This window comes from Oncorhynchus mykiss, chromosome 23, assembly GCF_013265735.2.
Source record: "Oncorhynchus mykiss isolate Arlee chromosome 23, USDA_OmykA_1.1, whole genome shotgun sequence".
NCBI lineage: Eukaryota > Metazoa > Chordata > Actinopteri > Salmoniformes > Salmonidae > Oncorhynchus > Oncorhynchus mykiss.
This window is the reverse complement of record NC_048587.1, coordinates 2,780,001-2,799,464: the sequence shown is the minus strand read 5'-3', so window position 1 is coordinate 2,799,464 and position 19,464 is coordinate 2,780,001. Positions and strand designations below refer to the sequence as shown.

The 19,464-nt window shown below is 48.4% G+C and overlaps 1 protein-coding gene across 12 annotated transcripts in view; it reads right to left on the bottom strand.

Annotated features, from left to right (window-relative positions):
* The window catches only part of LOC110510594 (ankyrin-3), a 203,377-nt gene that overhangs the window by 124,124 nt on the left and 59,789 nt on the right, over positions 1–19,464 (bottom strand). For all 12 annotated transcript variants that reach the window (XM_036960367.1, XM_036960356.1, XM_036960357.1 and 9 more), the window contains exons 4-6: positions 18,306–18,404; positions 7,606–7,704; positions 2,127–2,312 (exon numbers count right to left, since the gene is read on the bottom strand). In XM_036960367.1, coding sequence (XP_036816262.1) covers positions 2,127–2,312; positions 7,606–7,704; positions 18,306–18,404 — 384 coding nt within the window. The remainder of the gene's footprint in view (positions 1–2,126; positions 2,313–7,605; positions 7,705–18,305; positions 18,405–19,464) is intronic.

The window sequence follows — 19,464 nt, the reverse complement described above, 5'->3', positions numbered from 1 at the left end:
AGCATACTGATATTATAGAACATCTACAGAGTCAAATTATACTATAACAGTAACATCAGAACTCTGCTTCAAGTTCACACTACATCTACAACAACCACAGTGAGGTGGTATCATATGAAGAAAGCTATATCTACTCAGGGTTTTCTAAAGCTAACCAGCTTCAGTTAGCTTCACATTCTAGGTCGGGCTTCGACGGTGGATATTGCTTGTCCGCCTGCTGCTAACTGTAGCAGGCTTGTAACTACGTGTGCATGTCACACATGGAGAGTCGAATGCAGAACTCTTCAGGCTTGTAACTACGTGTGCATGTCACACATGGAGAGTCGAATGCAGAACTCTTCAGGCTTGTAACTACGTGTGCATGTCACACATGGAGAGTCGAATGCAGAACTCTTCAGGCTTGTAACTACGTGTGCATGTCACACATGGAGAGTCGAACGCAGAACTCTTCATTGAGACGATGCTGAAACATCAATCCATGGGTGAGTGACACGTTTTCATTCTATGGTGTGAAATAGGCTTTCAGAAGAGACTCCTGAGGTGCTGACCTGTTGCACCCTCTACAACCACTGTGATTATTATTATTATCTGACCCTGCTGGTCATCTATGAACATTTGAACATCTTGGCCATGTGCTGTTATAATCTCCACCCGGCACAGCCAGAAGAGTACTGGCCACCCCTCATAGCCTGGTTCCACTCTAGGTTTCTTCCTAGGTTTTGGCCTTTCTAGGGTGTTTTTCCTAGCCACCGTGCTTCTACATCTGCATTGCTTACTGTTTGGGGTTTTAGGCTGGGTTTCTGTACAGCACTTTGAAATATCAGCCGATGTAAGAAGGGCTTTATAAATACATTTGATTGATTTTATATTGTTTTCTTCCTCAAATGAAGGGGATGATGACGCAATCTTTGCGAGAAGGAGGGAATCTGATTTAGCTCAGACACTTCATTCAGGATAAATGGAGCTAGCCCTAAGTTAGCCTGCCCTGGAGCAGGTTAGTTCTGAATGCAGGATAGTGGAGTTAGCCCTGAGTTAGCCTTCCCTGGAGCAGGTTAGCCCTGAGTTAGCCTGCCCTGGAGAAGGTTAGTTCTGAATGCAGGATAGTGGAGTTAGCCCTGAGTTAGCCTGCCCTGGAGCAGGTTAGTTCTGAATGCAGGATAGTGGAGTTAGCCCTGAGTTAGTCTGCCCTGGAGCAGGTTAGTTCTGAATGCAGGATAGTGGAGTTAGCCTGCCCTGGAGCAGGTTAGTTCTGAATGCAGGATAGTGGAGTTAGCCCTGAGTTAGCCTGCCCTGGAGCAGGTTAGTTCTGAATGCAGGATAGTGGAGTTAGCCCTGAGTTAGCCTGCCCTGGAGCAGGTTAGTTCTGAATGCAAGATAGTGGAGTTAACCCTGAGTTAGCCTGCCCTGGAGCAGGTTAGCCCTGAGTTAGCCTGCCCTGGAGCAGGTTAGTTCTGAATGCAGGATAGTGGAGTTAGCCCTGAGTTAGCCTGCCCTGGAGCAGGTTAGTTCTGAATGCAGGATAGTGGAGTTAGCCCTGAGTTAGCCTGCCCTGGAGCAGGTTAGTTCTGAATGCAGGATAGTGGAGTTAGCCCTGAGTTAGCCTGCCCTGGAGCAGGTTAGTTCTGAATGCAAGATAGTGGAGTTAACCCTGAGTTAGCCTGCCCTGGAGCAGGTTAGCCCTGAGTTAGCCTGCCCTGGAGCAGGTTAGCCCTGAGTTAGCCTGCCCTGGAGCAGGTTAGTTCTGAATGCATGATAATGGAGTTAGCCCTGAGTTAGCCTGCTCTGGAGCAGGTTAGTTCTGAATGCAGGATAGTGGAGTTAGCCCTGAGTTAGCCTGCCCTGGAACAGGTTAGTTCTGAACGCAGGATAGTGGAGTTAGCCCTGAGTTAGCCTGCCCTGGAGCAGGTTAGTTCTGAATGCAGGATAGTGGAGTTAGCCCTGAGTTAGCCTGCCCTGGAACAGGTTAGTTCTGAATGCAGGATAGTGGAGTTAGCCCTGAGTTAGCCTGCCCTGGAGCAGGTTAGTTCTGAGTTACCTGGCTAACTCCTTAAACCTGATTCCTAGGATAGCCCTGTGATCAGAGTGCAGATAAAGGACTAGTGATTGGTGCGCTGTCTGTGTGGTACCTTGGACTCGACATCTGCGTTGTGGTCGATCTGGAGCAGCAGGGCAGCAGCCTTGGTGTCGTCCTTCCGTGCGGCGATGTGGAGCGCCGGGAGCCGAACCTTTCCTTTAGTGTCATTCTCTAGGAGCAGAGAGACCACCTGTTCATGTCCCTGCTGCAACGCCACCGCCAGGGGCGTGAAACCATCCTACAGGAGAGATAACAGTCACTATATATACTATAACACCACCGCCAGGGGCGTGAAGCCATCCTACAGGAGAGAAAACAGTCACTATATATACTATAACACCACCGCCAGGGGGTGAAGCCATCCTACAGGAGAGATAACAGTCACTATATATACTATACCATACTGCAACACCACCGCCAGGGGCGTGAAGCCATCCTACAGGAGAGATAACAGTCACTATATATTCTATACCATACTGCAACAACACCGCCAGGGGCGTGAAGCCATCCTACAGTAGAGATAACAGTCACTATATATACTATACCATACTGCAACACCACCGCCAGGGGCGTGAAGCCATCCTACAGGAGAGATAACAGTCACTATATATACTATACCATACTGCAACACCACCGCCAGGGGCGTGAAGCCATCCTACAGGAGAGATAACAGTCACTATATATACTATACCATACTGCAACAACACCGCCAGGGGGTGAAGCCATCCTACAGTAGAGATAACAGTCACTATATATACTATACCATACTGCAACAACACCGCCAGGGGGTGAAGCCATCCTACAGGAGAGATAACAGTCACTATATATACTATACCATACTGCAACACCACCGCCAGGGGCGTGAAGCCATCCTACAGGAGAGATAACAGTCACTATATATACTATACCATACTGCAACAACACCGCCAGGGGGTGAAGCCATCCTACAGTAGAGATAACAGTCACTATATATACTATACCATACTGCAACAACACCGCCAGGGGGTGAAGCCATCCTACAGTAGAGATAACAGTCACTATATATACTATACCATACTGCAACACCACCGCCAGGGGGTGAAGCCATCCTACAGTAGAGATAACAGTCACTATATATACTATAACACCACCGCCAGGGGGTGAAGCCATCCTACAGGAGAGATAACAGTCACTATATATACTATACCATACTGCAACAACACCGCCAGGGGCGTGAAGCCATCCTACAGGAGAGATAACAGTCACTATATATACTATACCATACTGCAACAACACCGCCAGGGGGTGAAGCCATCCTACAGTAGAGATAACAGTCACTATATATACTATACCATACTGCAACAACACCGCCAGGGGGTGAAGCCATCCTACAGTAGATATAACAGTCACTATATATACTATAACACCACCGCCAGGGGGTGAAGCCATCCTACAGTAGAGATAACAGTCACTATATATACTATACAATACTGCAACACCACCGCCAGGGGCGTGAAGCCATCCTAGAGGAGAGATAACAGTCACTATATATACTATACCATACTGCAACGCCACCGCCAGGGGCGTGAAGCCATCCTACAGTAGAGATAACAGTCACTATATATACTATACCATACTGCAACAACACCGCCAGGGCGTGAAGCCATCCTACAGGAGAGATAACAGTCACTATATATACTATACCATACTGCAACACCACCGCCAGGGGCGTGAAGCCATCCTACAGGAGAGATAACAGTCACTATATATACTATACCATACTGCAACAACACCGCCAGGGCGTGAAGCCATCCTACAGTAGAGATAACAGTCACTATATATACTATACCATACTGCAACAACACCGCCAGGGCGTGAAGCCATCCTACAGGAGAGATAACAGTCACTATATATACTATACCATACTGCAACAACACCGCCAGGGGGTGAAGCCATCCTACAGTAGAGATAACAGTCACTATATATACTATACCATACTACAACAACACCGCCAGGGGGTGAAGCCATCCTACAGGAGAGATAACAGTCACTATATATATATATATATACTATACCATACTACAACAACACCGCCAGGGGGTGAAGCCATCCTACAGTAGAGATAACAGTCACTATATATATATATATATACTATACCATACTGCAACAACACCGCCAGGGGGTGAAGCCATCCTACAGTAGAGATAACAGTCACTATATATATATATATACTATACCATACTGCAACACCACCGCCAGGGGCGTGAAGCCATCCTACAGTAGAGATAACAGTCACTATATATACTATACCATACTGCAACAACACCGCCAGGGGGTGAAGCCATCCTACAGGAGAGATAACAGTCACTATATATACTATACCATACTGCAACAACACCGCCAGGGGCGTGAAGCCATCCTACAGTAGAGATAACAGTCACTATATATATACTATACCATACTGCAACAACACCGCCAGGGGCGTGAAGCCATCCTACAGGAGAGATAACAGTCACTATATATACTATACCATACTGCAACACCACCGCCAGGGGGTGAAGCCATCCTACAGTAGAGATAACAGTCACTATATATACTATAACACCACCGCCAGGGGCGTGAAGCCATCCTACAGGAGAGATAACAGTCACTATATATACTATACCATACTGCAACAACACCGCCAGGGGGTGAAGCCATCCTACAGTAGAGATAACAGTCACTATATATACTATACCATACTGCAACAACACCGCCAGGGGGTGAAGCCATCCTACAGGAGAGATAACAGTCACTATATATACTATACCATACTGCAACAACACCGCCAGGGGGTGAAGCCATCCTACAGTAGAGATAACAGTCACTATATATATATATATATACTATACCATACTGCAACACCACCGCCAGGGCGTGAAGCCATCCTACAGTAGAGATAACAGTCACTATATATACTATACCATACTGCAACGCCACCGCCAGGGGGTGAAGCCATCCTACAGTAGAGATAACAGTCACTATATATACTATACCATACTGCAACAACACCGCCAGGGGCGTGAAGCCATCCTACAGGAGAGATAACAGTCACTATATATACTATACCATACTGCAACACCACCGCCAGGGGGTGAAGCCATCCTACAGGAGAGATAACAGTCACTATATATACTATACCATACTGCAACAACACCGCCAGGGGGTGAAGCCATCCTACAGGAGAGATAACAGTCACTATATATACTATACCATACTGCAACAACACCGCCAGGGGGTGAAGCCATCCTACAGGAGAGATAACAGTCACTATATATACTATAACACCACCGCCAGGGGGTGAAACCATCCTACAGGAGAGATAACAGTCACTATATATACTATACCATACTGCAACAACACCGCCAGGGGGTGAAGCCATCCTACAGGAGAGATAACAGTCACTATATATACTATACCATACTGCAACACCACCGCCAGGGGCGTGAAGCCATCCTACAGGAGAGATAACAGTCACTATATATATATATATACTATACCATACTGCAACAACACCGCCAGGGGGTGAAGCCATCCTACAGGAGAGATAACAGTCACTATATATACTATACCATACTGCAACAACACCGCCAGGGGCGTGAAGCCATCCTACAGGAGAGATAACAGTCACTATATATACTATACCATACTGCAACAACACCGCCAGGGGGTGAAGCCATCCTACAGTAGAGATAACAGTCACTATATATACTATACCATACTGCAACACCACCGCCAGGGGGTGAAGCCATCCTACAGTAGAGATAACAGTCACTATATATACTATACCATACTGCAACAACACCGCCAGGGGCGTGAAGCCATCCTACAGGAGAGATAACAGTCACTATATATACTATACCATACTGCAACAACACCGCCAGGGGCGTGAAGCCATCCTACAGGAGAGATAACAGTCACTATATATACTATACCATACTGCAATATTAACCCTGACCTCTGACCCCAACACTGTACGGTACTACCTCTTATAAGACTACCAGAACACCAGCAGCAGTGAGGGGCGTTGTCATCAGGGGCTGTTGCTGTGCAGTATCCTAACAATATTACACTGAACAAAAATAGAACCGCAACATGCAACAATGTCTACCATTTTACTGAGTGACAGATCATATGAGGAAATCAGCCAATTGAAGTAAATTCACTAGGCCCAAATCTATGGATATCACATGACTGAGCAGGGGTGCAGCCACTTGGCAGCCAGGCCCACCCACTGCGGAGACAGGCCCACCCACCGGGGAGACAGGCCCACCCACTGGGGAGACAGGCCCACCCACTGGGGAGACAGGCCCACCCACCGGGGAGACAGGCCCACCCACCGGAGAGACAGGCCTAACCACTGCGGAGATAGGCCCACCCATCGGGGAGACAGGCCCACCCACTGCGGAGACAGGCCCACCCACTGGGGAGACAGGCCTAGCCACTGGGGAGACAGGCCCACCCACTGGGGAGACAGGCCCACCCACTGGGGAGACAATGCCCAGCCACTGGGGAGACAGGCCCACCCACTGGGGAGACAGGCCCACCCATCGGGGAGACAGGCCCACCCACTGCGGAGACAGGCCCACCCACTGGGGAGACAGGCCCACTCACTGGGGAGACAGGCCCAGCCACTGGGGAGACAGGCCCAAACAATCAGAATGAGTTTTTCCCCACAAAAGGGCTTCATTACAGACAGAAACACTCAGCACGTATGGAACATTTGTGGGATTTTTCATTTCAGCTCATGAAACATGGGAACTACACTTTACAGATTGAGTGACTGACATCCTTGTTCCTTCACTGTTTCAGTTGCCTCTCCTGCCCTCTCTAGTACCATGGCTTAAAATCACTCTTATACAGTACCATGGTTTAATACCACTATTATACAGTACCATGGTTTAATACCACTATTATACAGTACCATAGTGTAATATCACTATTATACAGTACCATGGTTTAACATCACTATGATACAGTACCATGGTTTAATACCACTATTATACAGTACCATGGTTTAATACCACTATTATACAGTACCATAGTGTAATATCACTATTATACAGTACCATGGTTTAACATCACTATTATACAGTACCATGGTTTAATACCACTATTATACAGTACCATGGTTTAATACCACTATTATACAGTACCATAGTGTAATATCACTATTATACAGTACCATGGTTTAACATCACTATTATACAGTACCATGGTTTAATACCACTATTATACAGTACCATGGTTTAATACCACTATTATACAGTACCATAGTGTAATATCACTATTATACAGTACCATGGTTTAATACCACTATTATACAGTACCATGGTTTAATACCACTATTACACAGTACCATAGTGTAATATCACTATTATACAGTACCATGGTTTAATACCACTATTATACAGTACCATAGTTTAACATCACTATGATACAGTCCTCCATGCCCTGTGTAGTGAGTTAGTATGAAGAGTAGAAGGGTTATAGGGTCGGTCTAGAATACTGACCTCTGTAGCGATGCCCTGTGTGGAGCCATGGTCCAGCAGGTATCTGACCACCTTCTGATGATTCTCCTGAGCAGCCATGTACAGAGGAGTGAAGCCATTCTACAGGAGACACAAGACATACTGATTAGTCAGTAATACAGACAACACAGCCATTACAACAGTACATTATTATAGTAATACAGACAACACAGCCATTACTACAGTACATTATTATAGTAATACAGACAACACAGCCATTACTACTGTACATTATTATAGTAATACAGACAACACAGCCATTACTACTGTACATTATTATAGTAATACAGACAACACAGCTATTATCACAGTACATTATTATAGTAATACAGACAACACAGCCATTACTACAGTACATTATTATAGTAATACAGACAACACAGCCATTATCACAGTACATTATTATAGTAATACAGACAACACAGCCATTACTACTGTACATTATTATAGTAATACAGACAACACAGCCATTACTACTGTACATTATTATAGTAATACAGACAACACAGCCATTATCACAGTACATTATTATAGTAATACAGACACAATACAGCCATTATCACAGTACATTATTATAGTAATACAGACAACACAGCCATTACAACAGTACGTTATTATAGTAATACAGACAACACAGCCATTACAAAAGTACATTATTATAGTAATACAAACACAATACAGCCATTATCACAGTACATTATTATAGTAATACAGACAACACAGCCATTATCACAGTACATTATTATAGTAATACAGACACAATACAGCCATTATCACAGTACATTATTATAGTAATACAGACAACACAGCCATTATCACAGTACATTATTATAGTAATACAGACAACACAGCCATTATCACAGTACATTATTATAGTAATACAGACACAATACAGCCATTATCACAGTACATTATTATAGTAATACAGACAACACAGCCATTATCACAGTACATTATTATAGTAATACAGACACAATACAGCCATTATAACAGTACATTATTATAGTAATACAGACAGCACAGCCATTACAACAGTACAGTATTATAGTAATACAGACAATACAGCCATTATTATCTCTCTAATTCTCTCTTTCTTTCTCTCTCTCGGAGGACCTGAGCCCTAGGACCATGCCTCAGGACTACCTGGCATGATGACTCCTTGCTGTCCCCAGCCCACCTGGCCGTGCTGCTGCTCCAGTTTCAACTGTTCTGCCTGCGGCTATGGAACCCTGACCTGTTCACCGGACGTGCAACCTGTCCCAGACATGCTGTTTTCAACTCTCTAGAGACAGCAGGAGCGGTAGAGATACACTTAATGATCGGCTATGAAAAGCCAACTGACATTTACTCCCGAGGTGCTGACTTGTTGCACCCTCGACAACTACTGTGATTATTATTATTTGACCATGCTGGTCATTTATGAACATTTCAACATTGGGAACCGGTACAGAGTCAATGTGGAGGCTATATACAGGGGGTACCGGTACAGAATCAATGTGGAGGCTATATACAGGGGGTACCGGTACAGAATCAATGTGGAGGCTATATACAGGGGGTACCGGTTCAGAGTCAATGTGGAGACTATATACAGGGGGTACCGGTACCATGTCAATGATGAGGCTATATACAGGGGGCACCGGTACAGAGTCAATGTGGAGGCTATATACAGGGGGTACCGGTACAGAATCAATGTGGAGGCTATATACAGGGGGTACCGGTACAGAATCAATGTGGAGGCTATATACAGGGGGTACCGGTTCAGAGTCAATGTGGAGACTATATACAGGGGGTACCGGTACCATGTCAATGATGAGGCTATATACAGGGGGCACCGGTACAGAGTCAATGTGGAGGCTATATACAGGGGGTACCGGTACAGAGTCAATGTGGAGGCTATATACAGGGGGTACTGGTACAGAGTCAATGTGGAGGCTATATACAGGGGGTACCGGTACAGAGTCAATGTGGAGGCTATATACAGGGGGTACCGATACAGAGTCAATGTGGAGGCTATATACAGGGGGTACCGGTACAGAGTCAATGTGGAGGCTATATACAGGGGGTACCGGTATAGAGTCAATGTGGAGGCTATATACAAGGGGGTACCGGTACAGAGTCAATGTGGAGGCTATATACAGGGGGTACCGGTACCATGTCAAGGTGCAGGGGGTACCGGTACCATGTCAAGGTGCAGGGGTATAGGTTAATCGAGGTCATTTGTAAACTGGCTATGCATAGATAATAAACAACGAGTCAGCAGCTCCTCTTCCTGGGGTATATTTTGGATCCCCATTAGTTTCTGCCAAGGCAGCAGCTACTCTTCCTGGGGTTTATTATGGATCCCCATTAGTTCCTGCCAAGGCAGCAGCTACTCTTCCTGGGGTTTATTATGAATCCCCATTAGTTCCTGCCAAGGCAGCAGGTACTCTTCATGGGGTTTATTATGGATCCCCATTAGTTCCTGCCAAGGCAGCATCTACTCTTCTTGGGGTTTATTATGGATCCCCATTAGTTCCTGCCAAGGCAGCAGCTACTCTTCCTGAGGTTTATTATGGATTCCCATTAGTTCCTGCCAAGGCAGCAGCTACTCTTCCTGGGGTCCGAACATATTATAGCTCAGTGTCAATACCTCTCACAAATACAAGTAGTGATGAAGTCTCTCCTCCACGTTGAGCCAAAAGAGATGGATATGTCATTAATGTTAGCTCTCCGTGTACTTATTTACTATCCTTTTTTTGTACGTTGCGCTGATTGACAGAGTCGAAAGCCTCGGTTAGGTCAATGAAGCCGGCTGCACAGTACTGTCTTTTACTGAAGGTGGTTATGATATCGTTTAGGACCTTGAGCGTGGCTGAGGTGCACCCATTACCAGCTCGGAAACCAGATTGCATAGTGGACCAGTAACCAGTAAGAATTCCGGCTCTCACACACATATTCGTTTTTCATTAAGAAGCCCTCCTGTTCTCCACTCATAACCTGTATTAACTGCACCTGTTTGGACTCGTTACCTGTATAAAAGACACCTGTCCACACACTCAATCAAACAGACTCCAACCTCTCCACAATTGCCAAGACCAGCGAGCTATGTAAGGACGTCAGGGATAAAATTGTAGATCTGCACAAGGCTGGGATAGGCTACAGGACAATAGGCAAGCAGCGTGGTGAGAAGGCAACAACTGTTGGCGCAATTATTAGAAAATGGAAGAAGTTCAAGATGATGGTCAATCACCCTCGGTCTGGGGCTCCATGCAAGATCTCACCTCGTGGGGCATCAATGATTGAGTCCGACCGAGGGTGGCTTCCCTTCCCGGTCGGGTGGCGCTCGGCGGTAATCGTCACCGGCCTATTAGCTGCCACTGATTGTCTTTCCTCCCCCTCCTTGTATGTTGATTGGTAGCACCTGTTTGTGATGATTTGTTGGGCTTCTTTAGATAGCCGGCCCGCCTGTTTGTTGTGCGGGATTAATTATTGTAACCTTCGGCTCTGTAGTAGAGGAACGTGTTAGTTCCTGGTCGTGCATTTTTCAGTTGTACATTTTTCATTCCCCGTGTCTGGGGCCGTTATTATTGTGAGCACCCTGTGGTGCGTTGGTGCAATTAAAGAGCACAGCATTGCACTCTCTGTCTCCTGCGTTTGACTCCACACCCACGACACCCGGAGCATTACAGAATCCCGCACCTAAAGATTGAATGGAGTCAGCAGGAGCAGCAGCCAACCCTCTACAATCGATGGAGGAACGGGTTCTCCACCACACCACCGTCCTCCATCGGATCGGATCGGCGATGGATCAAGTAATGGAGAGAATGGACCGATGGGAGAGGAGTGGTCTCCTCTCTCCACCTTCGGCACCCCCGGCTCCGGACTCCCCATCTCCCGACTCCAGCACCCTCCGTCTGGCGCTACCAAGGGCTTATGATGGAGCGGCGGCGGGTTGCCAGGGGTTTTTGCTTCAGCTGGAGCTATACCTGGCCACCGTCAGACCCACTCCCTCGGGAGCGGAGAGGGTGAGTGTCCTCATCTCCTGCCTCACGGGTCGTGCTCTGGAGGGGGCGAATGCAGTCTGGAATGGCCCATACTCAGCGCGGGAGCACTACCCAGAGTTTTCCCGCCACTTCCGTGCCGTGTTTGATCACCCTCCAGACGGCCGAGCGGTGGGAGAACGACTATTTCATCTCAGGCAGGAGAGGAGGCGCGCCCAGGATTACGCGCTGGAGTTCCGGACCTTGGCAGCAGGATCTGGGTGGAACGACAGGGCCCTTATTGACCACTACAGGTGTAGTCTCCGGGAGGACGTCCGCAGGGAGTTAGTGTGTCGGGACACCGCTCTGTCACTGGATGAGCTGATTGACATGTCCATTCGACTGGACAATCTGCTGGCTGCCCGCGGGCGTTCGGAGAGGGTCCTGTGCGTTCCACCACCCAGCCCCTCTGCTCCCATTCCGATGGAGTTGGGAGGGGCTGTGCCGAGGGGTACCGGAGGAGGAGGCCTTCCCTGCACCAACTGTGGTCGGAGAGGACACACGTCTGATCGGTGCTGGGGGGGTCCGTCTGGGAGTAGAGATGGCAGGTGGAACGCTTCTCGATCACCCCAGGTGAGTCAGCATCAAACTCACCCAGAACCCCTTGTTGGCCACATGTTTGTCGTAACTTTTTTCCTTCACTTTTTTCCCTCTTCCCAGCATAGGGCACTAGTCGATTCAGGCGCAGCTGGGAACTTTATGGATCGCGGACTCGCCCTTAAGTTAGGGGTTCCGCTTGTGCCGATAGATTCTCGCTTTCCCGTGCACTCCCTAGATAGCCGGCCATTAGGGTCAGGGATGGTCAGGGAGACCACGGTCCCACTGGACATGGTGACGCAGGGGAATCATAGGGAGCGTATCAGTCTTTTTATTATTGATTCGCCTGCGTTTCCAGTGGTGCTGGGGATTCCCTGGCTGGCTCGGCACAATCCTAAAATTTCGTGGAGACAGGGGGTTCTCCAGGGGTGGTCAGAGGAGTGTTCTGGAAGGTGTTTGGGAGTTTCCATCGGTGCCATGTCGGTGGAGAGTCCAGACCAGGGTTCCACCGTGTGCATTCCCCCCGAGTATGCCGATTTGGCAGTAAAGTGAAAGCGACTAAATTACCACCTTATCGACCGGGAAGGGATTGTACGATAGATCTCCAGGTAAACGCTGCGCTTCCCAAGAGTCACGTGTACCCGTTGTCCCAGGAGGAGACGTTGACGATGGAGACATATGTCACGGAGTCGCTGGGACAGGGGTACATTCGGCCCTCCATCTCACCCGTCTCCTCAAGTTTATTTTTTGTGAGGAAAAAGGAGGGAGGTTTGCGTCCGTGTATTGATTATAGAGGTCTAAACACCATCACAGTGGGGTATAGTTACCCTCTACCTCTCAACACTACGGCGGTGGAATAATTTCACGGAGCGCAGTTCTTCACAAAACTGGATCTCAGGAGCGCGTATAGTCTGGTGCGTATTCGGAAGGGAGACGAGTGGAAAACCGCATTTAGTACCACATCAGGCCACTATGAGTACCTCGTCATGCCGTATGGGTTAAAGAATGCTCCAGCCGTCTTCCAATCCTTCGTAGACGAGATTCTCAGGGACCTGTGCGGACAGGGAGTGGTGGTTTATATTGATGACATTCTGATCTACTCGTCCACTCACACCGCGCATGTGTCTCTGGTACGTAAGGTGCTTGGTAGACTTTTGGAGCATGACCTATACGTAAAGGCTGAGAAATGCGTGTTCTCTAAAAGAGCCGTCTCCTTTCTGGGTTATCGCATTTCCACCTCGGGGGTGGTGATGGAGGGCGACCGCATTAGGGCCGTGCGTAATTGGCCGACTCTGACCACGGTAAAGGAGGTGCAGCGGTTTTGGGGTTTTGCCAACTACTACCGGAGGTTTATCCGGGGTTTTGGCCAGATAGCGGCTCCCATTACCTCACTGCCCGGTGCGGTTGCAGTGGTCAGCGGAGGCGGACGGAGCTTTCAACAACTTGAAGGCGTTGTTCACCGATGCCCTCGTTTTGGCGCATCCGGACCCCTCTCTAGCATTCATAGTGGAGGTGGACGCGTCCGAGGCTGGGGTGGGTGCCGTGCTAATACAGCGCTCGGGTACGCCACCAAAACTCCGCCCCTGCGCTTTTTTCTCAAGGAAGCTCAGCCCAGCGGAGCGTAACTATGATGTGGGGGACCGGGAGTTGCTAGCGGTGGTTAGAGCTCTGAAGGTGTGGAGACACTGGCTTGAGGGAGCTAAGCACTCCTTTCTCATCTGGACCGACCACCAGAATCTGGAGTATATTCGGGCAGCTAGGAGACTTAACCCACGTCAGGCAAGGTGGGACATATTCTTCACCCGGTTCCGGTTTACATTCTCGTATAGACCAGGCTCCCAGAACGTAAAGGCTGACGCACTGTCCCGTCTTTACGACACGGAGGATGGGTCCACCGAACCTACTCCCATCCTTCCCGCCTCTAAACTGGTAGCACCAGTGGTATGGGAGGTGGACTCGGACATTGAGCGGGCGTTACGGGCGGAACCCGCGCCTCCTCAGTGTCCGGCGGGGCGTAAGTACGTGCCGTTTTGTGTTCGGGACAAACTGATTCGGTGGGCTCACGTCCTACCCTCCTCGGGTCACCCTGGGGTGACAAGGACAGTGGGGAGCCTTCGGGGGAGGTATTGGTGGCCTACTTTGGCAAAGGACGTTAAGGGTTATGTCTCCTCCTGTTCGGTGTGCGCCCAGAGTAAGGCTCCTAGTAAGGCTCCAGAGTAAGGCTCCTAGGCACCTTCCTAGAGGGAAGTTCCACAACAGCCATGGTCACATCTATTCGTAGATTTCCTGACCGATCTTCCGCCGTCTCAGGGGAACACCACGGTTCTAGTGATTGTGGATCGGTTCTCTAAGTCCTGCCGTCTCCTCCCGTTGCCCGGTATCCCTACAGCCCTACAGACTGCGGAGGCATTATTCACCCATGTCTTTCGGCACTACGGGGTGCCGGAGGACATCGTTTCTGATCGGGGCCCCCAATTCACGTCCCGGGTCTGGAGGGCCTTCATGGAACGTTTGGGGGTCTCTGTCAGCCTGACCTCCGGTTATCACCCCGAGAGTAATATGCAGGTGGAGAGAGTGAACCAGGCGGTGGGTAGGTTTCTGCGGTCATATTGCCAGGATCGGCCAGGGGAGTGGGCACGATACATTCCCTGGGCGGAAATGGCCCAGAACTCACTACGCCACTCCTCTACTAACGTGTCCCGTTTTCAGTGTGTGTTGGGGTACCAGCCGGTCCAGGCACCATGGCATCCGAGCCAGACCGAGGCTCCTGCGATGGAGGAATGGGTACAGCGCTCCAAGGAGACCTGGAGGGCCGTCCAGGAATCTCTACAACAAGCGAGTGGACGGCAGAAGAGGAGTGCTGACCTCCACCGCAGTGAGGCCCCCGTGTTTGTACCGGGGGACAGGGTCTGGCTCTCGACCCGAAACCTACCCCTCCGCTTGCCCTGCCGGAAGCTGGGTCCACAGTGTGTAGGGCCCTTTAAAGTCCTGAAGAGAATAAACGAGGTGTGTTATCGATTACAACTCCCTTCCTATTATCGTATTAACCCCTCGTTTCATGTGTCTCTCCTCAGGCCGGTGGTAGCTGGTCCCCTGCAGGACAGTGAGGTGCCGGAGGTCCCTCCCCCCACTCTGGACATCGAGGGGTCCCCGGCGTATACGATCCGGGCCATTCTGGACTCAAGACGCCGGGTGAGGGGCCTGCAGTACCTCGTGGACTGGGAGTGGTACGGTCCGGAGGAGAGGTGCAGGGTACCGGTGGGGGACATCTTGGATCCATCCATGTTGAGGGATTTCCATCGCCTCCATCCGGATCGCCCTGCACCTCGTCCTCCGGGGCGACCTCGAGGTCAGTGTCGGCGCGCTGCGGGAGCCGCGCGTCAGGGGGGGGGGGGGGGGTACTGTCACGAGTCCGACCGAGGGTGGCTTCCCTTCCCGGTCGGGTGGCGCTCGGCGGTAATGGTCACCGGCCTATTAGCTGCCACTGATTGTCTTTCCTCCCCCTCCTTGTATGTTGATTGGTAGCACCTGTTTGTGATGATTAGTTGGGCTTCTTTAGACAGCCGGCCCGCCTGTTTGTTGTGCGGGATTAATTATTGTAACCTTCGGCTCTGTAGTAGAGGAACGTGTTAGTTCCTGGTCGTGCATTTTTCAGTTGTACATTTTTTATTCCCCGTGTTTGGGACCGTTATTATTGTGAGCACCCAGTTGCGTTGGTGCAATTAAAAAGCACAGCATTGCACTCTCTGTCTCCTGCGTTTGACTCCACACCCACGACACCCGGAGCATTACAATGATCATGGAAGGTGAGGGATCAGCCCAGAACTACACGGCAGGACCTGGTCAATGACCTGAAGAGAGCCTGGACCACAGTCTCAAAGAAAACCATTAGTAACACACTACGCCGTCATAGATTAAAAACCTGCAGCGCACGCAAGGTCCCCATGCTCAAGCCAGCGCATGTCCAGGCTCGTCTGAAGTTTGCCAATGACCATCTGGATGATCCAGAGGAGGAATGGGAGAAGGTCATGTGGTCTGATGAGACAAAAGTAGAGCCTTTTGGTCTAAACTCCACTCGCCGTGTTTGGAGGAAGAAGAAGGATGAGTACAACCCCAAGAACACCATCCCAACCGTGAAGCATGGAGGTGAAAACATCATTCTTTGGGGATGCTTTTCTGCAAAGGGGACAGGACAACTGCACCGTATTGAGGGGAGGATGAATGGGGCCATGTATCGCGAGATCTTGGCCAACAACCTCCTTCCCTCAGTAAAAGCATTGAAGATGGGTCATGGCTGGGTCTTTCAGCATGACAACGAGCCGAAACACACAGCCAGGGCAACTAAGGAGTGGCACCGTAAGACGCATCTCAAGGTCCTGGAGTGGCCTAGCCAGTCTCCAGACCTGAACCCAATAGACAATCTTTGGAGGGAGCTGAAAGTCCATATTGTCCAGCGACAGCCCCGAAACCTGAAGGATCTGCAGAAGGTCTGTATGGAGGAGTGGGCCAAAATGCTGCAGTGTGTGCAAACGTGGTCAAGAACTACAGGAAACGTATGATCTCTGTAATTGCAAACAAAGATTTCTATACCAAATATTAAGTTATTATTTTCTGATGTATCAAATACTTATGTCATGCACTAAAATCCAAATTAATTACTTAAAAATCATACAATATGATTTTCTGGATTTTTGTTTTAGATTCCGTCTCTCACAGTTGAAGTGTACCTATGATAAAACATGACAGACCTCTACATACTTTGTAAGTAGGAAAACCTGCAAAATCGGCAGTGTATCAAATACATGTTCTCCCCACTGTAGGTCTATAACAGTTTGGGTCTAGAATGTCTCCCCCTTTGAAGAGGGGGATGACCGCGGCAGCTTTCCAATCTTTGGGAATCTCAGAAAATACGAAAGAGAGGTTGAATAGGCTGGTAATACGGGTTGCAACAATTTCAAACTGCAGCTCTTTGTTAAGTATCGGAAGTCATTTCAATCGCTGTAGTGGCTGACGTGAATAGGGTTGAGTCATCCACATACATAGACACACTGGCTTTACTCAAACCAGTGACATTTCGTTAGTAAATATTTTTTAAAGTAAGGGGCCTAGACAGCTGCCCTGGGGAATTCCCTGGGGATTATGTTGGATTATGTTGGAGAGGCTTCCATTAAAGAACACCCTCTGTGTTCTGTTAGGCAGGTAACTCTTTATCCACAAATTAGCAGGGGGTGTAAAGCCATAACACATACATTTTTCCAGCAGCAGACTATGATCGCTAAATAGTTAGTTAAATAGCTAACTAAATAGCTGTCCGGACTATCTGCATTGACCCCCTTTGCATGAACTCTTTTGACTCATCGCATACGCTGCTACTGCTTATTATCTGTCCTGCTGCCTAGTCACTTTACCACTACTCATATGTACATTCTACCTCAATTACCTCGTACCATTGCAGATAGACTCAGTAATAATACCCGGTGTATATAGCCAAGATATCGTTACTCATTGCGTCTTTATTCCTCATGTTATAATTTTTCTATTATTTTCCTCTGCATTGTTGGGAAAGGCCCATAAGCATTTTACTGTTAGTCTACATCTGTTATTTACAGTATGCAGCTGTGGGTGTGTCTAAAGGGAGAGGTCCTAGACTCACCTGAGACTGTGGGTGTGTCTAAAGGGAGAGGTCCTAGACTCACCTGAGACTGTGGGTGTGTCTAAAGGGAGAGGTCCAAGACTCACCTGAGACTGTGGGTGTGTCTAAAGGGGATGGTCTTAGACTCACCTGAGACTGTGGGTGTGTCTAAAGGGAGAGGTTCTAGACTCACCTGAGACTGTGGGTGTGTCTAAAGGGAGAGGTCCAAGACTCACCTGAGACTGTGGGTGTGTCTAAAGGGAGAGGTCCTAGACTAACCTGAGACTGTGAGTGTGTCTAAAGGGGGTGGTCTTAGACTCACCTGAGACTGTGGGTGTGTCTAAAAGGGGAGGTCCTAGACTCACCTGAGACTGTGGGTGTGTCTAAAGGGGGCGGTCCTAGACTCACCTGAGACTGTGGGTGTGTCTAAAGGGGGAGGTCCTAGACTCACCTGAGACTGTGGGTGTGTCTAAAGGGGGCGGTCCTAGACTCACCTGAGATTGTGCGTTGATGTTAGCTCCGCTGGTCACCAGCTCCTTCACTACATCCACCTGACCAGCCAGAGACGCTATGTGGAGAGCTGTGTTCCCTTTCTGGAAAGACACAGGGAGGGGTGAGTGAGTGAGTGAGTGAGTGAGTGAGTGCGTGAGTGAGCGGTACTGCCGGCTCGGTATTGCCGGCTCTCTGCTCTGATAGGCTGAGACAGCATGGTACTGCCGACTCTCTGCTCTGATAGACCCATTAATATAATGGCACAGTTCTCTCAGCTCTCTGCTCTGATGGGCCCAGTAACATGTCACAGCTCTTTATCAGCTCTCTGATAGGCCCATTAATATGATGTCACAGCTCTCTCTAAGCTCTCTGATAGGCCCATTAATATGATGTCACAGCTCTCTCTTAGCTCTCTGATAGGCCCATTAAAACCTCTTGAAACTAGGGGGCGCTATTTTTATTTTTGGAAAAATAACGTTCCCAAAGTAAACCGCCTATTTCTCAGGACCAGATGCTAGAGTATGCATATAATTGACAGCTTAGGATAGAAAACACTCTAAAGTTTCCAAAACTGTAAAAATATTGTCTGTGAGTATAACAGAACTGATATTGCAGACGAAATCCTGAGAAAAATCCAATCAGGAAGTGACTCTTATTTTGAAACCCCTGTCTTTCTATGCATCCCTATCTCCCATTGAAAGGGATATCAACCAGATTCCCTTTTCTGTGGCTTCCCTAAGGTGTCTACAGCCTTTAGACATAGTTTCAGGCCTTTATTTTGAAGAATGAGCGTAAACGACTACATTGCTTAAGTGGCCAGCTGAGGGCTCTCAGAGTGATTCTTGCGTAAAAGACAGAGGTAGTCATTTTTCCTCTCGCTCCTAGTGAAAAGCCAATTGTCCCGGTTGATATATTATCGAATAGATATTTGAAAAACACCTTGGAGATTGATTATAAAAAACGTTTGCCATGTTTCTGTCGATATTATGGATATCACAGCGTTGTCGTGAAATCCGGTGGATTTCTCAACATAACGTGACCAACAAAAGGAGGTATTTTGGGTATAAAAATAATCTTTATGGAACAAAAGGAACATTTGCTGTCTAACTGGGAGTCTCGTCAGTGAAAACATCCGAAGATCATCAAAGGTAAACGGTTAAT